General features: G+C 39.3%; 1 protein-coding gene across 1 annotated transcript; it reads left to right on the top strand.

Moving 5' to 3' along the window:
* The first annotated feature begins 1,102 nt into the window (after window positions 1–1,102).
* On the top strand, window positions 1,103–3,981 carry LOC122033351 (G-type lectin S-receptor-like serine/threonine-protein kinase At2g19130). Its single transcript, XM_042592357.1, has one exon. The coding sequence runs from the start codon at window positions 1,234–1,236 to the stop codon at window positions 3,730–3,732; it is 2,499 nt and encodes an 832-aa protein (XP_042448291.1). The 5' UTR covers window positions 1,103–1,233; the 3' UTR covers window positions 3,733–3,981.
* Window positions 3,982–11,049: the final 7,068 nt, after the last annotated feature.

Raw genomic sequence — 11,049 nt, 5'->3', positions numbered from 1 at the left:
ACTGTTGGTTGATGGAAAGTGTAATCATCTTCAAGAAGGTTCTAATGAATGCTTATATTACAATAGAGGAATATTTTTTGACAAAATAGTTATTATTTTGACAGATTGTTGTGATTCACTGACCATGTTGTTTGTTGAATGTATCTCGATTGAATCTTTAAACCGGTTGACTAAATAGTCGCCCTTCCCTTAAACTGCTCGGTTATGTACTAGGTGATGTTGGAGATTTGCTCTGGAGGTAATATAAAGCTAAGTCTCCTAGGTCCGATCGATTCTTTGATCGATGGACCATATATCGAGATACTTGCATCTGAGAAATAGGCAAATAAGTTCCAGAAGATTCAATTGGTACTTTAAGTCGATCGTCCAGATGATCGAAGACTTGCCTTTGAAGTGAGAAATTGAGATATAGAAGTCCGACTGAGTTTATAAGGAGAGTTGCTAAATCTGACCGAAATTATTACTGACCGTTTATATGGTGGATTGTCATATGAGAAAACTGTCGTAACTAAGACTGTCGTAAGGCATGTACCTGGCCAACGGAGAGGACTCCATTTATATACCATCTCTCATAACTTCTGTAATTATAAGGTGGTAGAGACTATCGAGTGTCAGAGGTTGTCAGGTATGGGAAGATGTATAACCTGGGAGATGTACCATCACTGTCCGACGAATCTTCCATTATCCATATATGCACCTCTTTTGTAACTTACGTCATTAATGGAACGATTGAAGGAATATGCTGTCATAAGCTGTTGGTTGATGGGAAGTATAATCATCTTCAAGAAGGTTCTAATGAATGCTTATATTATAATAGAAGAATATTTTTTGACAAAATAGTTATTATTTTGAGATGTTGTGATTCACTGACCATGTTATTTGCTGAATGTATCTCGACTGGATTTTTAAATCGATTGACTATATAGTCACCCTTCCCTTGAGCTGCTCGGTTATGTACTAGGTGATGCTAAAGATTTACTTGGAGTTAATATAAAGCTAAGTCCCCTAAATCCGATCGATTTTTTAATCAATGGATCATGTACGAGATATTTACCTCTGGACCATATATTACTTTCACTTTCACGTCCTATTCAAATCCACTCATAACATTCGGTATCAATCAGCATTTGATGAGCTCTTAAATTCGTAGGCAGATGTTTGTGGACTCCGAGATCAAACCATATGCTTCGCCAACTACAGATTTCTTTCTGATCACATTCATCTTCTTATGCCATGGTTTCTCCAAGAATTGGATGCGTCTTACCTCTTCTTCTACCTCTTTTTGGCCTCCTCTTCGATCTCTGTTCTGCAGCTGACACCATCTCCGCCAACAGCTCTCTCTCAGGGAACCAAATCATCACTTCCTCCGGCGGCGACTTGGTGCTGGGCTTCTTCAAGCCGGGAAGCACCGATCGGTACTACGTCGGCATATGGTACGGCAAAGTCCCTAAGATCACGTCCGTGTGGGTCGCCAATCGGGAGACCCCCGTGGCCGACCCCTCCACTTCGGTGATCAAAATCTCCGACGACGGCAACCTCGTCCTCCTCGATGCTTCCGGCGCCCTTGTATGGACCACCGCCGCCAAAACGACCTCCAACTCCACCGTCGCCGTGCTTCTCGACTCCGGCAATCTCCAGCTCCGTGATGCGTCCAACTCCTCTATGGTCGTGTGGCAGAGTTTGGACTACCCCACCAATACCTGGCTCCCCGGCGCCAGACTCGGGCTGAACAAGATCACCGGCGTGACGCAACGCCTCACGTCCTGGAAGGACAACGAAGACCCTGCGCCTGGCATCTTCAACCTGGAATTGGACCCCAACGGGACCAGTCAATTCTTCATCGTGTGGAACTCCACCATCAATTACTGGAGTAGCGGGACCTGGAACGGCCAGATCTTTAACCTTGTTCCGGAGATGGATTATTACCATGTCTTCCAATATATCAGCAATCCCGCGGAGAACTACTTCACGTACCCGTTCGATAATCAGGATAGCATCTCGACGTACGTGATGGATGTATCCGGGCAGATCAAGCAGTTCACGTGGCTAATTAACTCGCAGTCGTGGATCCTCTTCTGGTGGCAGCCGAGGCAACCGAGGCAGCAGTGCCAGGTTTACTCCTTATGCGGAGCTTTCGGCAGCTGCAACGAGAACGTCCTGCCCTTTTGCAAGTGCGTCAGGGGCTTTAGGGCCAGGAACCAGAGCGACTGGGATTTGGGCGACCAGAGCGGGGGATGCGTCAGGAACACGCCGCTGCAGTGCGGCGAACGAGCCAACTCCTCCAATTCCCAGAGGGACAAGTTCCTCACCATGGACAACATGAGGCTGCCGGTGAACAATCAGACTCTGGACGGTATTGGAAGCGATGAGGATTGTCAATTGGCCTGCTTAAACAATTGCTCTTGCACGGCCTACTCCTTCGCTGGCGGCAGGTGTTATGTTTGGCACGGCGAATTGCTCAATCTCCAAGACCAGTACAGCCAATCGGAAGCCAGCACGCTTCAACTTCGTTTGGCTGCCTCGGAGCTGCCGAGTCCCAAGAGCAACAAGAAGATAGTACTTTGGGCCGTAGTCAGTGCAGCCGTCGCTGTATTGGTTTGTTTAGCTCTCATTTGGTTCGTCGTCTGGCGCCGGCGGAGCTCAAGGTTGATGAGAGCATCCAATGCCGTGGGGGGCGGTCTCGTTCCTTTCCGGTACAGCGAGTTGCTGCACGCGACCAAGAACTTCTCCCACAAGGTCGGCGGCGGCGGTTTCGGATCGGTGTTCAAAGGCTCATTGCCGGACTCGATCCCCATCGCGGTGAAGAAGCTCGAAGGGCTTCACCAGGGCGAGAAGCAATTCCGCACTGAGGTGAGCACCGTCGGCATGATCCAACACGTCAACCTGGTTCGCCTCATCGGCTTCTGCTCCGAGGGAACCAACAAGTTGCTGGTCTACGAGTTCATGCAGAAAGGGTCTCTAGACACTCATCTCTTCCGCTCCGCTTCCACGGATTTGACATGGAAGACGAGGTACCAAATTGCAGTCGGAACCGCGAAAGGATTGGCCTATCTACACGAGCAATGCAGGGACTGCATCATCCATTGCGACATCAAACCGGAGAACATTCTGTTAGACGATTCATTTGCTCCCAAACTGGCGGACTTTGGCCTGGCTAAGTTCATGGGGCGAGACTTCAGCCGGGTTCTAACCACAACGAGAGGGACGATAGGCTACCTCGCGCCAGAGTGGATCACCGGCGTGCCGATCACGGCTAAGGCTGACGTGTACAGCTACGGGATGATGCTGTTCGAGATCGTGTCGGGGAGGAGGAACCTGGAGAACCCGGAGGAAAGCAACGCTACAGGGTTCTTCCCTACTCTGGTGTTCAGCGAACTTTTGAAGGGGAACATCGGGAGCTTGCTGGATCAAAGATTGGCAGGCGATGTGAATTTGGAGGAGCTGGAAAGAGCTTGTAAACTTGCCTGTTGGTGCATCCAAGATGATGAGAGTTGCCGGCCGACGATGGGGCAGGTGCTTCAAGTTCTGGAGGGCTTTCTTGAAGTCGCCATGCCGCCAATTCCTCGGTCGCTCCGACTTCTTACTGAAACGCCGGAGAACATCAACGTCAATGTCTTCTATCAAACTCAATACGTCTCCTCGAGCCAAAGTTCGCAGAGCAAGAGTGGCACCTCAAACAGCTCGCATACCAGAAGCAATACGTCGAACAGTTCCGGTGCAGGAAGATTTTGAGGTCTGCCCTCCTTTTAAGTATTGGAGTTCTCGTTCAAGTGCTTACACCCAGACTCTAAAAGTCTCCGTGTGATGTTATTTCATTTCAAATCAGAAATTATGATAGCAAAGGTGGAATCCATCATCGTCAGTCTCACAACTATATGTAAGGATTTCAAAGAAACTATCTGCTTGAGAGACATGTTAATGGGTTCAGTAACATCCATTGAGCAATAATGATATGGTCGGAAAGCGAACGTAATTATTTCAGGACTACAGAATAGTGAAAGAGTGTTAAATTGTCGTTCAAATATTTACAATTCAATCTCTGATTACAATATATTTATTAAGAATTTATTTTTTCAAATGGGATATACGCAATCATAAGATATTAGATTTCTAGACCGTCTGCTATAAGCACTTCTTGATTTATCCTATAACTAATGAAAAATTTTCTGATCAGTCCCCTCAATGACCAACTTATCAAGCATGTGTCCTAAGCAAATTGATTTATAAAGTGAGTCTTGTCGTCTTCCTGACTTCTTGAAGTGGATGCTTCTTAACGATTTAAGTATGAAATCCTAATGTTTAGAAAAATAGATTGTAGGTAGGAGAGACTCATGCCAATATATAGGGAGAAGAAACTTACCATGAGAGGTTAGTAAGGTGGTTTACTGTAATCTAAAAAGCTAAATTCCCAATGCATAGCTATGGACGAAGGTGACAAAAAATTGCACAGGTCATACTGCTCATAAAATTTAGTTGCAAAATGAACGAGTAATAACAGTAGCAAACTGAAGATGTTGCAAGTAAAACAGTTCACATACCCAACTGCTCAGCATAAGTTACAGCAGGATAGTAGAGCTTTTAAAAGGAAATATAGAAACTGTTGTGTGAATACAGAAAAACTTGTAGAAATATGATAGAAAAACAGATCTCTGAGCTTATCTTGATTACAGAAAAAGCCTCAACTTCTTTTTGAAACCCAGTCGTTCAGTCCATAGTTTACAGAAAAGAGGTCATACAACTCAAATGAAGATGGTCTCATCCTTTTATATGGGTTGAAAAATGATTTTGTTTAGTTGAGTCCAAACACACCGTACCCAAGCTGGGCACCATGCCAAGCTAGATATTCAAAGAGCATACTAATGCATTGTTGCATATCTTTGCCCAGATTTTCTGCTATACAAAACCAACCAGTTAAAGTCTACACCACCGGAGGCCACATCTCCCTGCCAGATTACATAAAGGCTGAGCGCTTTGGTTCATAAGGTAGGTGCCCGGAAGTTGACACTCTGCAACGATCAATCTGGTTTTAATAGAACTTATAAAACCTAAATCGCATAGATCCTAAGAATAGTACGAATTTACATATAAGAAATATAACAATTAATCATTCTCGCCTTTTGCTTCGGAATTTGCATATAAGAAATACAACAATTAATCATCCTTGTTTTTTTGCATCGTCCAGAATTAAACCCTAAGAAAGAAAAATAAGAAAGAGCGGAAGCAAAAGAAAGATTTTCCAAGGGACGGCACCGAAAAATTCTAGGTTTAATGAAGAACCATGAGTTATATCAAGATGATGCTCTAAATTCTTGGGGTCAACCCATATATAGTGAACATCTATTATCAGCTTATAGATGATAATAAATGTGAGAGTATAGGTTCTACAAATAAAGTATATATCCAACAACCGAAATCCAAAAAAACCTAAGTTAAATCACATTATTAGATTCAATTTATACTCATACGTACTACTTACAATTAAACCCACCAATTAGAGATAATAACCCACGATTTTAGCTCTATCAAACTCGTCGGTCCAGTTTAGGTCCATTTTGGATCCCTAAATTGAGACCTTGATTAGATTTGGGTCTTGAGAAGATAGGGTTTAATTACTACTCAGTAATATTGTGCTAACACGTGTTTTGTAGGTTATTATTTGATTTATTGGACTAACATGCTTTATAGGATAAGAAGAGCAAAAGAAACCTCGGGTGAATAGTACCCGAGGCGCCTTCCAAGGATAGAAGGCGCTTTCATAGAAGGGGCCTTCAAACACTAATAGCGCCTTGGCACTGTTCATAGAAGGCACTTTTAGTGCATGGAGGATGTCTTCCACAAGATAAAGTTCAGATTTCGTCAAAGATATGGACTGTTGTTCTAGATCAAACTTGCCACATTAAAGGTATCATCAAAGCCTTCGAAGGCGCCTTCCATGCTCAATAAAGGGAGTGCTTGCCCAAACCATGATAAAACTCACTCATACGAACATATGTGCTTCCGATTGGACTTCCGAACACTTTGACTTCCTGCTATAACTTTGTTACGATATTGTTACACTTGTCTATTGCTAAGAAGCCGCCCAAACACTGATCTCAAGCCGACCATCTTCAAAAAGAGTGTTTGGTAATCTTTCATTTGTGTACTTGATTACTGCAAAAGGACAAGTGCAGTGTGTTGCACCTGTTCCGAAGTTCTTTGTACTCGATTCCCTCTTCCGGAGGTACCGGAAGAGTATTTTAGTGGATTACCCATCGATAGTCTGCAAGACCTGGTCTTGGAGTAAGAGTTACCGAAGACTCCGAACCAAGTAAAACTGACCGTGCTTGTTTCCATTTTCTTAGTTACTCTGTTTAATTTATGTGTTTTTCTGCTGCGCACGTTATTTTAAAAATGAAAAAGATTTATTTTTCAAAACCACGTGATCCACCCCCCTTTCTCACGTGTGACTCGATCCAACAAAACTAACCAGTTAACGTCTACACCACCGTAGTGTAGGGAACTAAGCACTAAATACATAGAAATCACAGCGGAAAATAGCTAGTTCTTTTTCAGAAGATCCATACAAAGGAAAACCACATACTAAGTTTCATGAAGAGAGTTTATACCTTTGATGCGTGAACACGAACTCCCGACAGCTAGGATCTCAGCACGATCAGGTGTCCGTGCCTCTTTTAGTATCCACATGAATAAGCCTTCCGTCCGTCTCATGAACTCACGAAGTGGAGAAGAAAATCAACTAAAGATTGTGCTAACATCCTCTTTGGAAGTTTCGGGCAAGAGTGGAAGTAGGAAGAAGAAGAGCAAGAACACACTATCTAATCATGAAAATGGATCAAAACCCTTTTTGTACTCATTTATAAAATTACCTTAATGTCAATTGTCGTAATTGACATTAATATATGTCTTCATCCAATGCATCCAATGCATGAGCAATTCAAAATTGATTACTCTTCATTCAATACATGATCAATTCTAAATTAAACACTTCTCTTCCTTCATGAATTCAAATTCATCAAATCACTCAATGAGTCTAACTCATTAATCATCAATCTGAATTGACTCAATGAGTCTAATTCAAATTGGACTCAATCCAATAGTTGGATCCAATTGAGTCTAACTTAATGAGTCCAATTTGCATTAGACTTAATCCAATAATCCATCATATGAACCTATTTCTAAATCAACTTGTTCTTTGTGTGTGACCCAATAGGTTCTCATAACGTTGGCAATGCCTCTAAAATTATTTTAGATACATAAATAATGGGTGGTATCTAGTAAGACATCATTGCTACCCAAGTGACGAGAATATCGAGATCCGACTTAATCTTTCTGTGTCTATGATCTTGTATGACTCAATCCTTCAATCCTTGATATCTAAATTGATCAATGAGACATAGACCGTATCATCCTTTTATCAATTTCTATATTTTTTGATCTCAAAGTAGACACATTAAATCAAATAAGCTTAATATCCCATATTGACTTATTTGAACATGACCATGTAATCTTGTGTCCTACTAATCAAGGGGCCCACAGATATCGCTTTCGTTATATGGAAGAGATAGATCTTATTTACATCATTCACATCCCTTCGCATAACTTATTGCATATCCAATGATTGACTTTATGGTCCACCCTGTTGAAGGTGACGCTTGTCGAAATTAAAGTATATAACTCCTATATAGGGAACCCTAGTGACTTCAGGTGTAAGGACTATTCATACTAATAGTTACTATGAGAATAATTATGACACTCATATAATGATTTATAAAACATTCTTATGACAGGTCATTCAGTATATATTCTCTAATATATACGCATGAGTCAATCTGATATCTCACGTCCATGACTTGTGATATTAAGTCATCCGTTGACCTATATGCTAGTTTCAACGTATTAATATTATCCTTTTATATTAACGCTTGATTAGGAATAGTTAAAAGTAAAATTCTATATATATCTATAATATTTTACTATCAATTCAATCAATTGATATATTGTAGACTAGAATCTTCTACTTTAGAATATTATTATATTTATTCATTCGACATCGAACTGAAGTAATATAATATTAATCAAATAAAATATAATATAAAGAGTATCCTTGTCAATCATCTCATAATTGATATTAGGGTTAATACAAATTCGTAAAGCCAAATCTCCGCTGGAATATAATTTAAAGACTGAGCGCTTTGGTTCACAAGGGAGGTGCGACACTCTGCAACGATCGACCTCGTTTTAGCTCTACCAGACTCGCCGTCTCTTCTACTTCCTTTATTAATTAACCGGAGTGTTTGTCAGCCCGAGGATCGGGCAGATTTGCTTCCACACTTCTAGAAGACGCGACCAACAACTCGAAGCTGGCGCTGTAGTCCTTCGCCACTACTGGTCGGGCACGATGTCTCGCTTCGTCCTCATTCAGACGACCACGTTTGTAAATTTTCCGCTTGAGATAAATCTTTGACATTGCTCAGTCTTGCCCGTCGTCGACGTTGCTTGTCGTCGCTACATGCGCTGCTATCCAATCGGTTGAACATAGTAGTCGAGCGTGAAGGGCGCTGGCTGATGTGATTTTCTCACACTTTTTTCTTACATTTTGACATGTTTTCCATTAAGGTGAGGTGATCATTTCACCTCAACGGACTTCATATAAATCCATATTCAAATACGAGGATATATGAATGAGTTTAATTTCTTGGAGCCATGAGATTACATGGACGACGGTGTCAAGTCAAACTTGCATTTGTTGACATTTACTTATAGTAAAATTATTTTGAACGTAATAGACTATTGAAATTGAAATGACTGTTCCACTTTAATGGCTCAACACGAGTCAAAATTCAAATACGAGTTTTCAGTATTTGGGTTGATGATTTCACACTTTCATTTTAATTCTTGAAGATCCATTGAAGTGAAATGGTCATGTCATCTTAATAAATATTCATAGTCAAAATGCAAGTTTGGGATCACCGTTATTCTCAAGTAACTCCAAGAACTCATTCATGCCATCACATTTTTATTTTGATTATTGTAGGTTGACCATCTCATTTAAATGAAAAATACTAATCGAAATGCAAGTTTGAGAGTGCTATTGAGGTGAAATAATATTTCATCTTAATAAATCTTCATAAGTTTATTTCGCACTTACAATTTGAGTAGTTTAAAACCATTTAGGGTGCGTTTGATTCGGGATTATTCTCGATAACCTTGGTTATCCATCCAAGGTTATCAACAAAAACCTTATTTGGTTTAGGTATTCGATGATTCCTGAGTAATGTTCCATGCCCGACACGTCAGCAAAAGGGTCATGCAGCCCGGAATCGGAAAACCTCATAAAACTAAGGTTTTTCTTGATTCCGGGGTTAACGAATTTTTTTGACCAAAAATACCATCCGATAAAAAAAAACATGAAAAAAATAGAAAAATTGTAAAAAAAAAAAAAATGTTTAAAAATTTTTTAATTTTTTTTAAAAAAATAAATAATTTAAAAAAATAAAAAATTTTAAAAATATTTAAAAATTTAAAAATTTTAAAAATAAAATAAATAAATAAATTAAAATTAAAATTTAAAAAATGTAAAAAAAAAAATATAAATAATATAAAAATATAAAAACATTAAAAAATAAAAAACACACATAAAAAAAAAGTAAAAAAATATACAAGAACAAGAAAAGTAAAAAACATAAAAAATAAATAATAATAATAATATTATTATTATGTATAGTTGGTTTTGTAACTAAGGGTAATACGGTAAAATATTAAACTAGGGTATTCATTAAAACCTTCAAATAAATAAGTTTTTGTTGAATTACCTAGATTGAACCAAACAACATTTGGTTATGTTTTATTCACCATAACCTTGATTATGTGATTACCTGATAATCACATAACCAAAGTTATACATGATAACTTGAACCAAACGCACCCTTAAATATATCTCATAACTCAAATGTAAATTTGAAATCATCAATATAATCTCATGACTCTTTAGAAATTTATTCTGCATTCATATTCTGAATATTGGGATATGCAAATATTTATTTAGATGAAATAGATCAAACTGCAATAATTGAGGGCACTAATATACTCCTAAAACTCTAAAAAACCTATTTATTCAGACTCTCGTATTACAATTTGAAGTTTAATTAATAAATTAAATAAATTTGTTGGTTTGACTAGATAGATAGATAGATAGAATGAATGAATGAAAAAGGGCATTAGAGAGTTTTTATTTTACAATGATACACACAGTGGTCATTTAAAATTAGATTTTATTGGACGATCAATTCTCAATTAAAATATTGGTAGTTTAGAATTTTTATTAAATATTTTAGCATTTGCAAAAGACAAATGAGAGAAAGTGCTATATCTATCTACTTTGACAACGAACACGAGCCGCATTCAATATCGTAGCAATAAGGTAGAATGATTAAATGACCCACCACCGCTAGTCGTTGATATTTATAATGTGCAATTGAAGATACAGTGAGGCCACATCGTCATATTCATACTGAAGCAGTATTTCATGCTCTGTTTACTAGCTCAGAGGATCAAAACTGGAATTGGATTCTATTCCCATTCTTCAGTGAAAAAGGAACCTGATGAAGGACAACCTTCCATCCCCTCCAAATTAATATTTTGAAAGGGGAAAGGAAAACAAGAATGGAAGCAGAAAATACAAAAAGAAAGTGTGATTTATCTCATCTTCTTCGATTCCCCAGCCCTAACAACTGAAGTTTATCTCCGACCTTACCGTCAATGTTAATCTTCAGCTTCACAGATGATATCGGCTACTATATTTGTCATCCTTGCTGAAGCTCAAGCGACTGCCTGTGCAATAAGTGTATCTATGTTCAACTATGATTCTGTCTGAAAATTAGAAAGATGATGCGTTGGGTAGGTGGTTATGTTGTTGACTGTTATCTTCTCTCTCCACACACTAAAGAGAACAGATAGGACGTCAGCGTCAAAAATCAGGGGAGGGGTCCCTAACATAGGTGGTCTGGCGCTCAAGTCAGTATGCTAGCTGAGCAGAAACAATAACAATAG

Source organism: Zingiber officinale, chromosome 11B (genome assembly GCF_018446385.1).
Source record: "Zingiber officinale cultivar Zhangliang chromosome 11B, Zo_v1.1, whole genome shotgun sequence".
NCBI classification, from domain to species: domain Eukaryota; kingdom Viridiplantae; phylum Streptophyta; class Magnoliopsida; order Zingiberales; family Zingiberaceae; genus Zingiber; species Zingiber officinale.
Note: the sequence above shows the minus strand (reverse complement) of the source record. Positions and strands in the feature narration are given on the sequence as shown.

What these genes read in the sequence shown, in the direction of transcription:
- LOC122033351 (XM_042592357.1), top strand. Translation starts at nt 1,234, where the DNA reads ATGGTTTCTCCAAGAATTGGATGCGTCTTACCTCTTCTTCTACCTCTT.